Source organism: Bidens hawaiensis, unplaced genomic scaffold, assembly GCF_021521415.1.
Source record: "Bidens hawaiensis isolate Kalapana, Puna unplaced genomic scaffold, B.hawaiensis_p1.1 tig00002343_1, whole genome shotgun sequence".
Classification (NCBI taxonomy): domain Eukaryota; kingdom Viridiplantae; phylum Streptophyta; class Magnoliopsida; order Asterales; family Asteraceae; genus Bidens; species Bidens hawaiensis.
Window position 1 is genome coordinate 2,803,716 of NW_027491127.1, and position 19,268 is coordinate 2,822,983.

Consider the following 19,268-nt stretch of genomic DNA (forward strand, 5'->3'; position numbering starts at 1 on the left):
GTTGTCGCATGTCTACCGAAGACTTCAATAATGTGTTCAGGGTCTATAACCTTGGCCCTGAGTACGAGCCTGAGTTGCCTGCCTCCGGCAAGACGGCTCGAGAGGCTCCCACCAGCAAGATTGCCGTGTACCGGGAATACTTCTTTTTGGGCAACTTCTGGTTGCCCCTTACCTGGTTTTTGGTGGACGTTCTGGGTGTATTCGGGCTGCATCTCAGCCAGATTCATCCATTCGGGATGGCTCGTCTTCGCCATTTCGAATATACCTGCCATTGCCTCGGTATTACTCCGACGGCTGACAAGTTATCTGCTTTCTACCGGTGGCGTTTCACCCAGGGGTGGTACAACTTGCATACTCGCCCTGTTGCCAAGGATATCGCCTTGGATGCGCCGCCTAGTTTGCATGAGTGGAAGAGTGGGTTTTTCTACGTCTCCGCGCGCGTGGTTCCACATCCCATGTTTTTTTACGGATGTGAAGGAGCTTCCTGAGCCGAAAGTGGCTCCTTATACCGGTTCGGACTGGTTCAACACTTTGCAGGCCAGCCTCTCTCCACTCCGTCATTATCCGGAGCGCGGGTTAGTGTTGTTCAGTATGAGTCGCATCTGGGATGATGATGCACTGGTACCGGATATTCTTAACTGTGGTCAAGGTTAGTGTCATTCATATTTTTTGCTTCGAAGTGTGACCTGCTTTTGCGATGTTTTAACTTGTTTTTGTTTCAGAGGTGGACGACCGCATGCTCCTCTTGCAGCCTGCGCCTGAGGGCGTCAAAATGCTGGGGCGGAGGGAGTTAGGTCCCCATGAGCAATCGATCCTTACTCGGACCGCTTGAAACTTTATGTTTCCTCTTCCTATGATGCGATCACCTGCATCGCGACCGCTGCCACTTACTAGCTCTATTGCTCTTCAGAGTGGTAGGTTTAACTGTTTTCATTGTTTTGCTTTCTATTTGATCATCTTGCTAACCTCTCGTTTTCTTTCAGGTAGAAGATCTAACGTTGTGCGCTTTTCTAAGTGCAGTAGTAGGGGCGCACAACGCGGTGTTGGGGAGACGGTTGCATCTCCGATAGACGCCGCCGCGAGAGACGCCGTGGATGATGATGACGATGTCGTCATGATCTCCCATGTTCCTTTTGAGGAACCGGCGCCTTCTTCGGCATCATTGCTTGAAGCACTCGGTGTGAGTGCCAGCATGGCGTCTTCCCCAACCACCTCCGCACAGGTTTCTGTTGGCTTCTCCTCGCCAAAAGCTTCCCAGCCTGTGGTTGCTGTGTCTGCGGAGTCTACAGCGGTTGCCACTCCAATTTTGATGGCTACTAATGTATTTTCTGCAGCTGCAGCTTCTGGAACCATTGTGGATACGAATTTCGTATCTACCGGTCCATCTTCCTCTTCCTCCTCTTCACTGGGTGGGGCGTTCACTGTTCCACACCATTTGGGTCCCACCCCTGTGATTAATGAAGATGATGAAGAGATGCCCTGCGCCTTCAAGAAACCTCGTCTTGGAGGGTTTGTCAAGCGTAGTCTTGTTAAATCGTTAGGTATGATTTTTACATCTCTTTCCTTTTGATTAGACTTTAGTCGCCTCTAAAAATCGTTTTTGTTTATTTCAGGCGTGTTGGCTATTTCTTCATCGACTGTTTCTTCCGCCACTTCTGGCGTTGCTTCATTTTTGGCGGCCCTGTTTGCCAGTTTGCCGATGATGACAAGTATTGGCGGCTTGTCGGAGGCTGGGCCTACTGTACAAATGCTGAGTTTGCCGATAATGGCGGGTGTGGTTGGCCCGTCTGAGGCCGAAACCGTTGTGACGACTGTTTGTGCGTTAACTAGGTCCCTTCCAGTTGACACTCTACCAACTTCGTCTACACAACCGATGAAGGAGATTATGGGCGATTCGCTTAAGGTTAGTCTTGAATCAGCGAGCCTTTCTGTCGCTGATTTTATGAAATCAAGACAGTCTTCACCAGACAAGGGTTTTATCCTTGATGGTGATGAGCTTGTGCCGCCACCCCATTTTCATCTTGGTGCGACGATGCAAGGTAAATTTTTTGAACTCCAAGGCAGTAGCAGTGGCGGGTTTAGCGGGTGTTTGAGTGGGGGTGTACTAGATGTGGATATGGACCCCCGCGATTCCATGGAGGCGAGCCAAGTCTTCCGCCCTCGCTGGAACGTTACTTGTGGCGCTAATTTTGAGGGTTTTGCCACTTGCTCCGAATTTTTGGAGTATGCTGTTCCTCCAGGTGAGCGCATTGCTCGCAAGATACAGCCTCGGGGCACTTTGTACTCCGACGCTGCTTTTCACCAAGTCCAGGCTTTCTCCTGTTTTGCGGAGTTTCTGCGCGAGAACCGTGCCCTTCACGCGGACAAAATTGATGCCAGTGCTTGCATGAGAGAGATGGAACAAATGGTGAAGGAAGCTGAGGCCGGCGTTTGGTGGGCTGGTAAAGAATCGTCTGATCACCGCCAGTCGTTGAGCGCTGTGGAGGCGAAACTGGCGAAGGCCGAGGCTGAGCTTGCGGAGTCTGCCCTCGAGCGCGCTGCCCGCTACAAGGAGTTTGAGACTGCATGCAAGAAGTCCAATGCTGATCTTGCAGACGCACGTAACCGCGCCCTTGCTGCGAAGGAGGCTTCCACCCGACTCGAGAGTGAAAAGATGCATTCCACAAGCGTATTGAAGAGTTGGAGACGGAAGCTGCATTGAGGAAGGCGGATGCCGGCAAGCTGGCTGACACGTTGGCTTCCAATGAGGAAGCCATTAAAGTATTAACTTCTGAGCTTGCTGCCGCTGCCGCCGACTGCGATTGGCTGTTGAAGCATGCTATTCGCAAGATACTTTTGCCCCCCTCCTTTTTTTTTTTATTTACTCTACTAACTGTTTTCTTATATGTAGGTTGCCCAACGCATCATTAGCGATGATGACTTGACGCGTTGCATTGGGGTCCTTGTCAATGCTTCCCAACAGCTTGGCCACAAGGCTGGTTTTCAGGAAGCCCTTACGCATTTGCGCGAGAACCTTCCGCTTGAGGCCTACGCTCTTCACGCTGTTGATGTGGATAAGTAGTATACTGCTGCCGAGACGGAATATGATTCTCTTACGTTTCCTATTCTTTCGCAAGTTGCTGAGTATGCTAAGGAAGAAAACGGCGTGCAGCTGTTGAGGAATTTGCTTGAACCTTCGCAAGCTGAACCTTCCGCCGCTCCTGCCGGCGACCAAGAAGATACTTCGGTCGTTGACTCTGGGAGGGGTGTCAACGACGTAGATTAGGCTTTTTATTTTTTTTTTATTTTATACACGGGCGTAAGTGCCCGCTTGTAAATATTTCTATCAATGAAAAAAGTTTGTTTTATGAAATGCGGAGTGTCGTTTCCATTCAAGCTTGACCCTTGGCCAGTTTTTACAATTGGAATCGATTTACATATAACACTTTCGCAATTGTGCTGCGTTCCATGTTCTAGGAATCGCTAAACCATCGAGAAGCATGAGCGTGTAGGCGCCTTTCCCCAACACTTTGTTAATTTGATATGGGCCTTCCCATGACGGCGCCAATTTGCCTTGTGCATGCGCTCTTGATGCCTCGTTGTTGCGAAGGACGTAGTCTCCGGCGTTGAACTCACATATCTTTACTTTGGTGTTGTAATACTTTTCCAGCTGGCGCTTGTAATTTTGTTCTCGTATTGCGGCCAACTCTCGACGTTCTTCGAGAAGCATTAGATCTAACCGCCTTTCCGCATCGTTGTCACTTGGTAATGTGACTCTTGGAGAAGGAATGCCGACTTCGGCGGGGATCATTGCTTCAGTACCAAATGTTAGGCTGAACGGCGTTTCTACATTACTTGTGTTTCTGTGCGTTCTTATGGCCCATAGTACATGAGGTAATTGATCGACCCATCCTGATTTGTGGTTTGCTAACCTTTTCTTTATTCCTCCCACGATTGTTCTGTTGGCGTGTTCCACTTCGCCATTCCCTTGCGGATGAGCAACAGAGGTGAACGTCTGCGTGACATTGAGCTCTTTTAACCATTTTTGGATATGTTGGTCAGCAAACTGTGTTCCATTGTCACTGACCAAATTCATGGGTAATCCAAAACGACAAATTATAAATTCCCAAATAAACTTTTTGATGCTGGCTGCGTTGATTGTTGCGACCGGCTTTGCTTCAATCCACTTTGTGAAGTAATCGATTGTCACAATCAAAAATTTCTCCCGACCCGGCGCCTCTGGAAATGGTCCAGTTATATCAATCGCCCATTTCTGGAATGGCCAAGAGGCTGTTACCGGTATCATGGCATTCTTCGGGCGCAGGGTGTTTGGCGCGTGGCGTTGACAAGCGCCGCATTTTCTCAATTCTTTCTCGGCGTCGACATGCATACCTGGCCAATAGTATCCTGTATTCATGATTTTTGAAACCACCATCCTTGGTCATGCGTGTACGCCACATATTCCCTCATGAATTTCTCTAAGCATGTAATTTTCATCTTGTGGGTCCACGCATCTGAGAAGTGGACCCAAGTATGATCGCCTATACAGGATATCTCCTTGGATTGTGTAATTCAATGCTTTATGGCAGATCTTCCGCGCATCTGCTTTCTTTTTTGGCAAGATACCTCTCGCGAGGTAATTGATGATTGGAGTCATCCAATTTTTTTCTGCTTCTGAGCAAACAAGAATTTCTTTGTTCATTATTGAAGGCGTAGCTAGGACTTCAATGCGGACGTCTTTTGCGAGGTGTTCGAACCCGACGGATGCAAGTTTGCTTAAGGCGTCAGCCTGTTTGTTCTCACTTCTATTAATGTGTTTCACCTTGCATGTGGCAAAAGTTGCCATTAGCGCCTTAGCTTGCGCTAGGTATGATGCCATCTTATCGTCTTTTGCATCATACGATCCTTCAATTTGGTTTGCCACTAGCATGGAGTCCACATGTGCTTCCAAATGGCGGGCCTCTAGCTTTCTAGCGATTCTCAACCCTGCCAACAATGTGTCGTACTCTGCCTCGTTGGTTGTGCTTTTGAATTCTAGGCGTAATGCGTACGTGAAGTGTTTCCCTTCTGGGTTGGTTATCGTTAGGCCCGCTCCAGCGCCTTCGTCATTAGAAGCTCCGTCTTTGAACATCTTCCAGACTTCATCTTTGTTTTGGGCCACAGGGGCTTCGATTTCTCTTTTTCATTCTTCCTCTTTTTCTTGAGGGATTTCTGCGATGAAATCAGCCAAGACCTGACCCTTGATTGCTGGCCTTGGTTTGTATTCAATGGCATATTCTCCCAATTCTATCGCCCACTTAGCAAGCCTCCCAGACAATTCTGGCTTGCTCAGTACATTTTGTAAGTGAAAGTTGGTGAGAACATGTATTGGATGGCCCTGGAAGTATCTTCTCAAACGTCACGCTGTCTGAACCAAGGATAAGACTAACTTTTCCAAGGTGGAGTACCTTGTTTCTGCATCTGCCAGTGTGCGGCTTATGTAATAAATGAGCGTTTGAATAGCATTTCTTTCCACCATCAAGACTGTACTGACTGTTTTTTCAGATGCTGCTAAGTATACTATTAATGGTTCTCCAGCTTTGGGCGGGCTGTGAGTGTTGGCAGCTCTTCCAGGCGTGACTTGATTTCTTGGAACGCTGTTTCCGCTTCTTCCGTCCATCGGAATTGAGACTTCTTGAGGCAATTTCTCAAGGTTGAGACGAACGGGAATGATTTTTCAGCGTGACTAGACAAAAATCTATTCAGCGCGACTAACCGGCCATTGAGCGTTTGCACTTGTTTGACCGATTTTGGCGATGGCATTTTTCGCACGGCTTCCAATTTTTCCGGGTTGGCTTTGAAGCCACCATTCGTCACGATTACTCCTAGGAATTTTCCCTCTTCCATGCCGAAGGAACATTTTCCTGGGTTGAGTTTCATGCTAATTGACCTTAGAGTTTTGAAGGTCTCCTCGATATCTTTTAACATGGCTCCTTCCGTCTTGCTTTTAATGACGAGATCGTCCATGTAGACTTCCAAATTCCTCCCAATTTGAGGTTTAAACTCTTTGTCCATCAACCTTTGGTAAGTAGACCCGGCGTTCTTGAGGCCAAATGGCATCATTTTATAACAATATGTTCCGCTGTTTGTCCTGAATGCCGTTTTGTCTTGGTCTTTTGTCGCCATGTGGATTTGATGATACCCCTTGTAGGCATTTAGAAAGCACTTGAACTGAAAGGGTACCAGTGCGTCCACTTTAAGGTCGATCTCTGGCAGGGGGTAACAATCTTTCGGGCACGCCTTGTTTAGATATTTGAAGTCGATACACATGCGCCATTGGCCACTTGCCTTGGGTACCATTACCGGGTTCGCTACCCAAGTTTGGTACTAAATTTCTCGGATTATACCTACATCGATTAGTTGCTGGACCTGCTCATCACAAGCTTTTGCCTGTTCTAGCCCCATCTTTCTTCGCTTTTGTACCACCGGGACGAAATTTGGGTTAACTTTTAACTCATGTTCCGCTTTGCTTCTTGGGACTCCCGTCATATTCGCTGGGGTCCAAGCGAAGACATCGATGTTTTTGAGTAATAAGCTCTTGAGCGCCGCGCGCGCTTCTTCTGAGATGGTTGGGCCAATGGTTATGTTTTGCTCTGGGATTTTTTTGTTGAGCGTCCATTTTTCCATTTCTCTGATCTTGCTGGTTTTTTGCATTTTCTGTGGCGGTGTTTTTCTTGCCGCCATGTTACATTCCTTGTTGGCGTGGATCATTGCTATCCCTGTTGGGGTTGGTACCCCCACTATCCCGTGTACTGTTGACGGGGTAGCGTTGAAGTCACCAATGGCTTCTCTTCCCAAGATTATATCATACTGTGGGTGAGGGGTTTCCATTACTAGGAAATCGATGTCTTCAGTTCGTGAATGGAGCCCATCACTTAGCTCGACTGGGAATGTCAGCTGTCCCAGCGGGTATGCAATGCTTTGGTTGAATCCCGTGATTGGAGCGTTAACTGCTGTCAAACGCCGTTTGTTTTCTTCGTCTATCTAGTCGAAACACTGGCGGTACATGATGTTGGACGTTGCCCCCGTGTCAACAAAGAAACGCGACGTCCTGTAACTACCAAAAACGGCTGTAAATACTAAGGGTGCTTTCTTGTTCACCCCTCCTCTTACTTTTTGGAAGATGACTTGTTCTTCTTTCTATGGCGCCCACTCCGTCCTCCTTTTCTTGCTCTGAACATTGCTCGAGATCATATTAGCGTGTAGATCTTTGATCTTCTTTTCTGGCTTTCCGCCATCTCTTGGAGGTGGGCATTTGTACTTCCCTCGTATGTTTCTCTCCAGGTGATCCAATTTGCGATTTTAGACGCATTCTTCGATCGCGTCTCTCAGGTTGATACATTGGTTCGTCGTATGGCCATGTTGTTCATGAAAGTCACAATAACTTTTCATATCTGTGCTTGGCCCTTGTTTCACTGGTACCGGCTTCTTCAGTTGGATTTGCCCTCGTTGTACATTATATGGACCGGACTTTTTGTCAGCGGAGTCCACCTTGATGCGTTCGTTTGGGGCGTGCTTGACTGACCCTTTTGTCTTGTCCTGGATGGGTCGAATGGACTCTTTATCGTTGTTCAACCTTGACCATACGGATGACATTCTCTTGCCTTGGCGGGCCCTGTTAATGTCATTTCTGACATCATTCTTTGCCAATTCTTTTCCCAAACTTTTTTCCATTTGCGCGTACCTTTTGGCCGCGGTCATGACATCGTCCCATCGCTGCGGCATGCCATCTCTGCCCATATGGTTACGTATAAGATCGTCACACTTTACGTTTTGGCGAAAGGCTGCCCGCAGAAGTTCTTCACTTACGCTGCCGATGTTCAGGCCTTCTTGGTTGAATCTAGTGATGAAATCTTCTAGATTTTCGTTGTCTTTTCTCACAACATTCAAAATGTCTGCTGGGTCACTAATGAGTTGTTGTTGCTGGCTGAACTGCTGAATAAACTTTTTTGTTAGATCTTCCCAGCTTGTAATTTGACCATCTGGCAACCTTTCAAACCATGCTCTAGCGGCTCCTACTAGGGTTAGCGTAAAGATGTGGCACCATAACGGCATGGTCCACCCTGATACTAGTCCCGCAGCCGTGAAGGTTTGTAGGTGATCGGCTGGATCTGAGATACCATCATATTGGCCCACTGTTGGCGGGATTTTGGGATTTTCTTGTAGCTCTGCTTCTGCTATCCTTACTACAAACTTTGATTTTCCCGCCGATGTTATTGGCCGGTATGGTTTGGAACAATCAACTGCCGCTTCTGGATGATATTTTACCAATTTTTTGACGTCTGGCCCTTTCCACTTTCTTCATAGTCAGGGTCGTCTAGGCGTGAGTCTGCCTTTAGATTTGACCGCTGTGACTTGTCTCCTGCTTTGCTATTTTGCTTAGCAGGAGGTGTTTTGGTTAATGGTGTTTTAGTACGAGCTGGCGTTGAGTTTTCCTCTGACTCGTCCTCCTCGTTGCTACTAGAAGCCGTATCAAACAGTGATCTAGGTTTTACAACGGATGCCATCTTTTCTTGTAATTTGTCTTTTAGCTTTTGTTGTTCTTCCTCGAGCCATGCCATGATGTCTGGCGGCATGGCTGCTTTGGAACGTGTCTTTGTTTTTTGTTTATCCGTGACAGTAGGGTGAATGGTGGAGGTGTTTAGAAGACCTCCGCCTGTTTCCTCTACGTCCAGATTTTCAATGTTCCCCTCTAGGTTGGCTTTTTGGCCAACCTCCTTCGGTGTAGTCTTGCCACTCATCTGAGTCAAGAACGGAGTAAGTTACTATTCTAGCTATATGCACAGATGGATCCAATGAAGAAACACGAATCCACCCCTCAAGGTCTAACACGTTAGTCCGAGGGTAATGGTGTAAGGCCCCGTTACCGGTAGCCCTACTTTAGCATCGGATTTACTCATAAACACAGTTCTTGCAATCAGAGTTAATTAAAACTTTCGCGGAATATAAAACTGTAACCGTTTATTACAAACATTTATTCTTTTCTTTAAAACCAACCTAAAACATCTTATTTTAAACATCTTTTCTTCCATCTTCAGATGCCAGCCGTTCAATCCATGCCATGTGTTATCCTCATGCCTTCTCGATAAACATATATACCTGCGTGTATACTAAAAGTCAGCTACGCTGAGTGAGTTCTAGTTAATCAGGCGACATACAATACATACACATATCATACATACATACATACATACATACATATCTACAATCACTAACCCTGGTCTACCGAGAGTATGATCATAGTCCACTGTCTATACCTAAACTCAAGGTTGTGAACACGTAAAAGGTCCGCAGTCCTTACCTATGTTCACCAGTTATGGTATGTGCAAGGTCCGCAGTCCTTCCCTATACCATCCTATATTGACAACACTACAAGGTCCTCAGTCCTTCCCTATGTTGCAACCTAAACCATAGCACGTACGAAGTCCGCAGTCCTCCCCTATGCTACCACAACACAAATATAGTACGTATAAGGTCCACAGTCCTTTCCTGTGCTAATGCCTATCTACATTACGTATAAGGTCCGCAGTCCTTATCTACGTTGGCGTCTATCTCCTATAACACGTATAAGGCCCACCGTCCCTATCTACGTCTACATCTATTATCTACATCACGTATAAGGCCCGCAGTCCTTAACTACGCCATCACCAGCCGAGTCTATGTCCAACAGAAGTTAGAGGGATTGCCATCCTAACTTACTATGTCGAACGTAGGTCTCACATACCATTAGTGTACCTGTATACACATACTTCACATATACAATAATTACATTATAGCATAAGAACACTCTAGGCGTTCTTTACATCATTCATTTAACAACCATACCCCTTGTCGATACGTGCAATATCCGAAGATCGTTCACGCCCCGACAAGTGTTCATTTATAATGTTCATACATCTTCCATATATAATATTCATACCTGTATTTATAACCTGATAGTACGCGCAATATCCGAAGACCGTTCGCGTACAAGACAAGCAATCATTCATATCTATCACATATATCACATATGGCATACACTTATCACTTAGGATAAATGTATTAACAACACATCGAGTATGCACACAGCCCCGAAAACATAACAAGGAAGTGGGGCTAGAAACTCACCTGATCTCAGCTACTTCTTCTGTTAACGGTTACTCCTTCTCGAGCTGTGCGCATCTAACTGTTTAATAATTCAATATCAAATACTACTCTAGCCACTCTCATTGCTACTTAATTAGTCTTACACGTCTAAGCTGTTTTACTTCATTAAATCATTACCTGGTTAGTTAATCGTTACTCATTAACCTTTAAAGGTATCTTTCATAAATTGCCAAACTCCAAGGGCTGTTATGTAATTATATAATTCTTTTCTAAGTCCAGGGACCATTCTGTCTTTATATTAAACTCCTAGTTCGTTACTTTGCCCTTAACGAATTGGGTAAAGAATCATCATCTGATTCGCTAAGCTCCCATAACGAACTAGCTAACGAATCACCCTCTGATTCGCTAAGCTCCCATAACGAACTAGCTAACGAATCACCCTCTGATTCGCTAAGCTCCCATAACGAACTAGCTAAAGAATCACCCATAGTTCTTATCCAGACTTTGACTCAAGGGTCAAATTCAAAATCGTCAAGAAAGCAAATAGTCAACAGATATTAGATCTGCAATTAAACCTTCGTTTCTTAACCAAATATCACGATTTTGGTATCAACGGAATCGTTTGACCAGCGCCTACAAACCCTAACCATCAAATCAGCCAAAATTTCGTGTTTTAAGGGTGCGATTTAGGCATAAGGGTTACGGGTTCGTTTATCAATCGATTAACCCATCAAATCTTAACCATTTTCAGTAATATTTGTTATTTTGGGTTCGTTTATAACAAACTAACACAGATCTATGATTTCCCAAATCAAACCGAACTTATACGAATGATTTCTAACTATAAACATACATTGAACGAGTCGAACTACGAACATGGTTAAGCCTTGATGTTGTTTTGGTCCGTCACGACGTTCCAGCACCAACAAGCTCGGGTTCTCGCCTTTGGATCTTGGTTCGAATTATAAGACGGTGTTGTGTGTGTTTTCTAAGGTGTAGGCTATGGTGTAGAGATTGATAATAATGGAAAGGATTAGGGTTTAAGGGGTATTTATACTCCCTTAAACCCATGGACCTAAGGCCCATCTTTTCCTTTTTGGTCCATAATTAAGTCCATCTAAGAGCCTACTTATCCTATCATATTTATTATTATTATTATTATTATTATTATTATTATTATTATTATTATTATTATACGAACGAAAAATTGGGATGTTACAAATGGTTAAGTATTCCACACGATGGGTTATAAAACCTTCTTGGCGCAGACAAGTATAACCAGCAAAACAGAACACCGTGAGCTCGTTACGAGGAATGGGGGGAATTCTCTCGTAACCACCATCGGCGTGAGAATCAGTACTTGATAGTACGAAGTATAATTTGATGGTGTAGTAGGAGAAAATATATCCTTTACCATTTGGAGGTTTACTAGTATTTATAGCCGGAGGAAAGAGTGTATGACCAACCACCTTGTCAGGTTTTCCACCAATAATATTCTCCATTCGTGCGGTCGTGGTGGTTGGTGGAAGTTGGTGGGCATCATGGCCTTTTGACAAGGACGTGATTGTACTGTTTGTACCGTCCTTTATGTGTTGTCCAATCCCCATTGGTTTGGTGTTTATCCCTATGCGGGTTACCATCTTTTTGTCCCATGCTGGTGGGACCCTCGTATTACCATTCCGAGGTGTTAGGAAAAGTTATATTGGACTCTACTCTTCTCGCCACGCACTACGCTCTGCGTTAGTGGCTTCCTGGCTCTTAGTGTTCCGCCCAGCGTATGCAATTGGTGTCATACTTTGTCAAATGGTGGGTTTCATACCCTACCTCTACACAAAGCTTGTTGATTATATCACTCAATCATAATGGTAAATTTATGTGTTTTCATGATAATAATTGAATCGGTTTAAAATAGACTGAAACTCCATTATGTTTGAATGATGAATCCACTTTACGATTTTATTGTCCGATTGTTTTTCTTCTTCTCAAGTATAATAGATATTAAATTGGTTAAATGTAAAGTTGATTTATAAATATCACCGTGATAAGTTACATTAGGAAACATGCTTGCTTCTGTTTGATTAATTTCTAGAGGTCCCATATAACTTTCACTTTAGTTTGTATGGCTCTCTATTATTTTCACATGTTTCATTTTTCATTTACGGGCTTGAATAATTTATAAATCCATTTAATTTGTGTAAATCGTTATGGTTATATGAAGTTGACATGTGGTCATTATTATTTCATTTTGTTTACTGTCAAGGATTTAGTCATGTTTACAAAATCATGATCATAATTTTCTAATCTCAATGAGACTTTCGATTAGACCACTATATGCATTAACATACAGTTTGTTAAATAGTTATATATATATATATATATATATATTAATTTGCAACTTTCTGTTGTATTGCTGTGTGTGCCTTATGCAAGCTGTTTTGTACACCCATGTTCTTATTCTTCATGCTTCTTTTGCTGCATAAATATGTTGTACATTGTGCTTTGCTATTGCTTACGAGTTTACCATCTACTAGAGTTTGTGTGCATCCATCCACGTGGTAGTTATGTAAGTTCTTTTGTTTCCACGTAGCCTAACTTCACACGTGTTCTCTGTCTTTCACTTTTTTGTGCTTCCAAAACTGAGGGACCACGACATGTTGGCCTACAACCTTTTTAGAGGCTGCAAAACCTCCAAATGGTTTTCTGAGGTGACCTTAGATGCAACGCACATGAGGTGTTCGATGAAATGCATGTATGTCGGTTTGGGCTTTAGAAAGGTTCTGTTGTTAATATCCGTGACCTTTGGTATGGTGCACATGAGGTGTTCGGTGGAATGCTTTTTGACTTTGAAGTTTACTCACAATTTACCTTTGTTTCAATGACTCACTGATTATATATGCTACACCTTTTGGGTTTACATAAGGCAAATGATGATTACTCTTGGCATGGCAACTGTGGTGCTTGGAAACAAGCAGTTAGAATTGCAGCCATGAATGCCACAATTTGTTCTTATGGTGGTTTTGAGATTTTGGAAAAATTGTTTGAATGGCCAAGAGGTTCTGAGAATAACTAAAAGTGGTTATTCCAAATACAATATGGTGGTCATATTTTAGCTAATTATCTCACAAGACTGACAAGACCATCTTATAGTCAAGTCAAGTTAACAAGCAAATGCATCACATGAACAAAGATCATCGTTATGAAAAAACAACACATTCCGCTTAGCCCATGGTCTAATCAAGTGAATGGTCGTTACAACCTGCAACAACCCTGAAGTACAAGTAGCTAAATCAACAAGGTATTTTTTATGCAGATTTCATATTATAAATCTCTGGTTTGAATTAGTGTACATTGTAAAAAAGTTTTTTGTGGCAATTTATTGAATCCATGTTATTCTTATATTTAAACGTACTTGCAAGCATATGAATACTACATGTTTTGAGACAGTAAGTGCTTTGTATTTTTCAAAACTATAAGAATGCTACTCGAAGAATAATCTAATTATCTGCAGTCATGTATCAAAAAGATAATGCAAGCCGATGAGGATGTTGGAAAGTTAGCGATGGCAGTACCGGTTTAGTAGTCGTAAACAAATGTTGTGACATTTGGTTTGCTACTGCGCAATTTCTTCGTGCACGGTAAGCCCTACTTCAATTATGCACACCAACTGTTTGTGTCTGAACAAGTATCTATAATTTTACATTTTACAGGTTGAGTTCGTATGTTTGGTGTTAAACTATTCTGGGTTTTCTTCCTGGATAATTTATGGACTTTATACTATTATATGCATCAACCCGGATTGCAACATGGACAGCTACAAGAGGCTTGCATAATAAGAACTATGGTTGATAGTTGTGTTTTGTATTTGATCTATGTTGGTTCTACTATGTGATCTGTTTGTGATAATGTTTGGTATGCTTTGCCCCAAAATTTCATGTTCTATGTGGTGGTCTTGAATAGGATGTTAGTTGGTTGCTACTATGACATCAAGTTTTGTATCAATTTTAGGATTTGAGTGGGTTATGTTATTTGGGCATTTTTTTTGAAACATTTTGTACTTGAAGATTTGTTAAGAAGTTCATACAGTTATGATATTTCAAGATTGGGAACCCAAATGAAATAAGCTGCTTATGAATTCATCACATTTAGCAATTTTATTAATCACCCCCACTTTTGCTTGGATAGGACTGTTATAAAATATGTATAAGAAACAAACGTCAACCTAAGAGCTCCATTTCCCCAATCTCATACCAAACTATAAACTATAACTATGTGAGAACACGATCATGATAGCAAGTATAATTATCACTATTGTTGTTCACTGACAGTTACTTAGATTTGCTAAAAGTATTGTCTTTCGTCCCCGCATGAATTTGCGAAAAGTATCGTCTTTTCTCCTAGTTTTGGATTAAAGATTTTCATGAAAAATTGTTTGCAAGTTAATTCATAATTATTTGTTACGTTAAATGGCCTTACGAATGCTTTTGCAAATTAAGTGGATAAACAAATATGTGGCCTATAATTAATATGAATGTCATGTAACACAAAATTTTCTCATACTTAGGTGTTTGTGAAAAGTCTTTTGTCTTCTGCTATTCTAGTAGATTTATTTTAACTAGGACTTTAGAGACATATATTAATAATACTCTAGAGAAATAATGTACACAAATCTATGATCATAACTTTCTGATCTCAGTTAAACTTTTGTTGCATGATTGCATCTTAAATAAAAATAAGTGCTGATGACATGAATGATCGAACCAACGGGAAGTCATTCATGTAAGTTAAACATAAAATTTATATTGTCAAATAATGAACCCAACAGCGAGTTGTTTGATGATATATAGGCGTAACATGCGTGAATATACACTTCTGCCCAACGGTGATGTGTCTAATTATGTGCCGAATTCTTTGTTTTATATACTTGAATAGTGGTCAAAGCCAACGCGAAGCCAATATTCAAGTAGGACCATACAATTTCTTCATAACACTTGAATGCCGGTCATAGCCAACACGAAGCTAACTTTCAATTAGAACATTATTTTTCATTCATAATATTTGGATATTGGTCAAAGCTAACGCAAAGCCAATGTTCAAATATAATTTTAATTTTAACCTATTATTTTGGTGTTATGATGGGTTTTTATCTTCAACGTATTAAATATGTCTGTTTTATTTTGATTACCCAATATTTAGCTCACTTCAACTCTGCCACTTCTGCTTGTATTAATCTAGCATCCATTGTTACTCCAAATTTTGGAGTTGAAGTTCTGACTAGGGCAAACTTTGCCTCATGGAAGGACTCAGTTAGACTTATTCTTGGCATGTTGGATCTTGATTATGCATTGAGGCATGATGCTCCCGCTACTCTTACTGATGAAATCATAGCAGAATAGAAACAAGAGTATGAAAGGTGGGAAAGATCTAACCGAATGTGTCTGATGGTAACCAAGAATTCCATCTCAGTTGCTATAAGGGGAGCAATGCCTGATTCTGAAAATGCTAAAACTTATCTAGACTTAGTGGAGGAACAATTCAATGGATCTTCAAAAGCGCATGCGAGCACCTTAATTCTGAAGATGCTTACTTTAAAGTATAATGGGGTAAATGGTGTGCGTGAACACATAATGATGATGAATGACATGGCTAATAAACTCAAGAGCTTAGACATGGAAATCAGTGACTGTTTTCAAGTACACTTCATTATGACCTCTCTTCCAGCACGCTTTGATGCTTTCAAAATTAACTATAACACTCAGAGAGATAAATGGTCAATGAGTGAGTTGATGGCAATGTGCGTGCAGGAGGAAGAACGTTTGAAGTTAGAAAAACCAGATGTTGTTCACGTCACCACTACCAAACCATTAAAGAGGAAGGGGAACTTCAAAGGGGAAAGCTCCAAAGTCCATAAAGCTAGTACAAGTGCAGCCCTTAGCTCAAAAGTCACATCCGGAAAACTTAGCTGCGAATTCTACCGTAACACGGGACACAAGCAGCGAGATTGCCCTAAATTCAAGGAGTGGCTAGTTAAGAAGGGTAACCATCTATTTATGATATTTGATTCCTTTAATACTAATGTTCCAATTAACACATGGTGGGTTGATTCTGGTTATATGGTTCATGTTACTAACTCTATACAGGGATTCCTTACAATCTGGAGGCTGGAAGAAACCAAAGGACAATTAGAGTGGGAGATGGTGACGAATTAGCTATTGAAGTTGTTGGTAGCATGCAATTAATAATGAAAACTGGTCATTGCATTAAACTTTTTGATACTTTGTATGTACCGAGAATAACTCGGAATTTAGTATCGGTACCAAAGTTAGATAATGATGGTTATAATGTTTTGCATGGAAATAGCAAAGTCACTATTACTGTAAACTCTCATGTCATTGGTTGTGGTTCTCTAGAAGGAAGTCTCTATAAGTTAGAACTAGATGATCAATTTTCAAAATCATTGTTATAATATAATGTGAATGAAAACACCAGTAAATGAAAACGAGATTTGGAAACATCATCCATGTTGTGTCATAAACGTTTAGGCCACATTTCACGAGATCGAATGTTAAGACTCGTAAAGAATGAAGTACTACCAAATCTTGACTTCTCTGATTTTGAAAAATGTGTTAAATGTATTAAAGGTAAAAAGCCGAAAAAGAATAAGAAAGGTGCCACCAGGAGTTTAGGACTCGTAGAACTCATACACACTGATATTTGTGGCCCTTTCTCTCCTGGCATAGCTGGCCATACGTCTTTCATAACTTTCATAGATGATTATTCTCGTTACATGTACTTGTATTTAATCAAAGAGAAATCTGAAGCACTTGACATGTTTAAAATCTTTAAGGCTGAGGTTGAAAATCAACTTAACCTTAAGATAAAAGTAGTCAGGTCAGATAGAGGAGGCGAGTATTATGGCCGACTTGCTGACACTAGTCAAGCTCTCGGTCCTTTCTTTGACTTTTGTAAAGAAAATGTGATCGTGAATCAATTTACCATGCCGGGTACTGCTCAACAGAACGGTGTTGCTGAGAGAAGAAATAGAACCTTTGAGGATTTGGAAGAAGTATGTTAGCAAACTCAGATCTTCCTGATTTTTTATGGACTAAGGCTTTAAAGACGGCATCTCATATATTGAGTAGGGTTCCTTCTAAGTCTGTCCCTAATACTCCTTACGAAATTTGGACAGGATGGAAACCAAGCTTAAACTATTTGAAACTATGGGGTTGTCCTGCCGAAGCTAAGTATAATCCTCATCAAAAAGAAACTTGACGTGAGGACTGTCAGTTGTTTCTTTATTGGATATCCCGAACATTCAAAGGGATTTAGATTCTATTACCCTTCCCATGTTACTCGCATCGTAGAAACTCGTAATGCTGAATTTCTGGAGAACTCTAAGGTCAGTGGGAACAGTATAAATCGAGTCTTTGATTTCCAAGAAGTGCAATAGGAGGGGGGGATGGGCTCTTCTGCGACTTTACCTCCTATTACACCTCTTTTACATGACATTGCACCACTTAATACTCCATATATCCCTGTAAATGAAGGCACGTCAAACACACAAGAGCGGGTCCTTGAGACAACTACTGAAACTGTTGAACCCGATAATCAGCTAAGGAGGTCATCACGGTCTAAACGGCCGACTAATTTTGACGATTATGTAACCTACCTTAATGAAGCTGATATGGATATAGGAAAATGTAACGATCCATCCTCCTATAAAGAAGCTATTAGCAGCGATCATTCTTCTGAATGGAATAAAGCTATGATTGTGAGCTTGATTCCATAAAACAGAATGACGTTTGGGAATTGGTTGAATTGCCCAATGGTGTAAAAACCGTAGGTTGTAAATGGGTTTACAAAACCAAATTAGACCCAAATGGAAATGTCGAACGCTATAAAGCAAGATTGGTTGCTAAAGGCTATACTCAAAAGGAGGGAATTGATTATCAAGAAACCTTCTCATCAGTATCATGGAAGGATTCCTTAGGATTGTTATGGCATTAATAGCTCATTTTAACTTAGAGCTACATCAAATGGATGTCAAAACCGTTTTCCTGAATGGAGATTTACATGAGGATGTGTTCATGACTCAGCCTAAAGGCTTTAAACCTGAAGGTAAAGAACACTTAGTCTGTAAGTTAAAGAAATCCATATATGGGTTAAAACAAGCATCACGTCAATGGTACTTCAAATTTGATGAGGTGATGAAAAAACAAGGTTTCATAAAAAACCAAGTGGATCAATGCACCTATCTCAAAATGAGTGGGAGAAACTTTGCTATACTTGTCCTTTATGTGGATGATATCCTTTTGGCAAGTAATAGTCTAGATTTGTTGCATGAGTCAAAGCGATTACTTTCACATAATTTTGAGATGAAAGATCTCGGGGGAAGCTTCTTACGTAATAGGCATCTAAATACACCGAGATCGAGTCAATGGGATATTAGGACTTTCTCAAAAGGCTTATATCGATCGTGTTCTCACACGATACAGCATGCAACGTTGCTCTCCATCAATAGCTCCAGCAGTTAAAGGAGATGTTTTTGGTTCTTTTCAATGTCCAAAAACAGAGGTTGAGAGGGAACAAATGAGATTGATACCTTATGCTTCAGTAGTGGGAAGCTTAATGTATCCTCAAGTCTGTATGTGTCCAGATATTTCATATATTGCTGGAATGCTAAGCCGATATCAATCTAATCCTGTCCTAGATAATTGGAAAGCAGCAAAGAAAGTATTGCATTATCTTCAAGGAACGAAAGACTATAAGTTGACATACAAAAGAACTGATAACTTGGAAGTAGTGGGCTATTCTTATTCTGCCTTTGCAAAATGCAAAGATGACAAGAAATCAACTTCGGGGTACAATTTATGCTAGCAGGCGGACCAATTTCATGGAGGAGTCATAAGCAGCAGTTGACAACAACCTCCACAATGATGGCTGAATACGTTGCAGTGTACAATGCAACTTGCCATGGGATGTTGCTAAGAAACCTCGCGACTGGACTCAAAGCTGTTAACTTCATATCACGGCCGTTGAAGATGTACCGTGACAATTCAGCTGTTGTGAGAACAGTAACAGTTCGAGTGGAGCTGGTTTGTACCTTGATACAAAGTTTTTGTTTGTACGTGAGCGAGTAGAGGAAAATAATCTTTGTATCGATCACA

At 41.8% G+C, this 19,268-nt stretch overlaps 2 protein-coding genes across 2 annotated transcripts; both read right to left on the reverse strand.

The window, feature by feature from the left end:
- Positions 1-4,420: 4,420 nt before the first annotated feature.
- Positions 4,421-5,110, reverse strand: LOC143618831 (uncharacterized). Its single transcript, XM_077090914.1, has one exon. It carries the CDS (start codon positions 5,108-5,110, stop codon positions 4,421-4,423), a length of 690 nt encoding a protein of 229 aa, XP_076947029.1.
- A 2,210-nt stretch (positions 5,111-7,320) lies between these two features.
- Positions 7,321-8,073, reverse strand: LOC143618832 (uncharacterized). Its single transcript, XM_077090915.1, has one exon. The coding sequence runs from the start codon at positions 8,071-8,073 to the stop codon at positions 7,321-7,323; it is 753 nt and encodes a 250-aa protein (XP_076947030.1).
- Positions 8,074-19,268: the final 11,195 nt, after the last annotated feature.

What these genes read in the sequence shown, in the direction of transcription:
- LOC143618831 (XM_077090914.1), bottom strand. Translation starts at nt 5,110, where the DNA reads ATGTTCAAAGACGGAGCTTCTAATGACGAAGGCGCTGGAGCGGGCCTA.
- LOC143618832 (XM_077090915.1), bottom strand. Translation starts at nt 8,073, where the DNA reads ATGCCGTTATGGTGCCACATCTTTACGCTAACCCTAGTAGGAGCCGCT.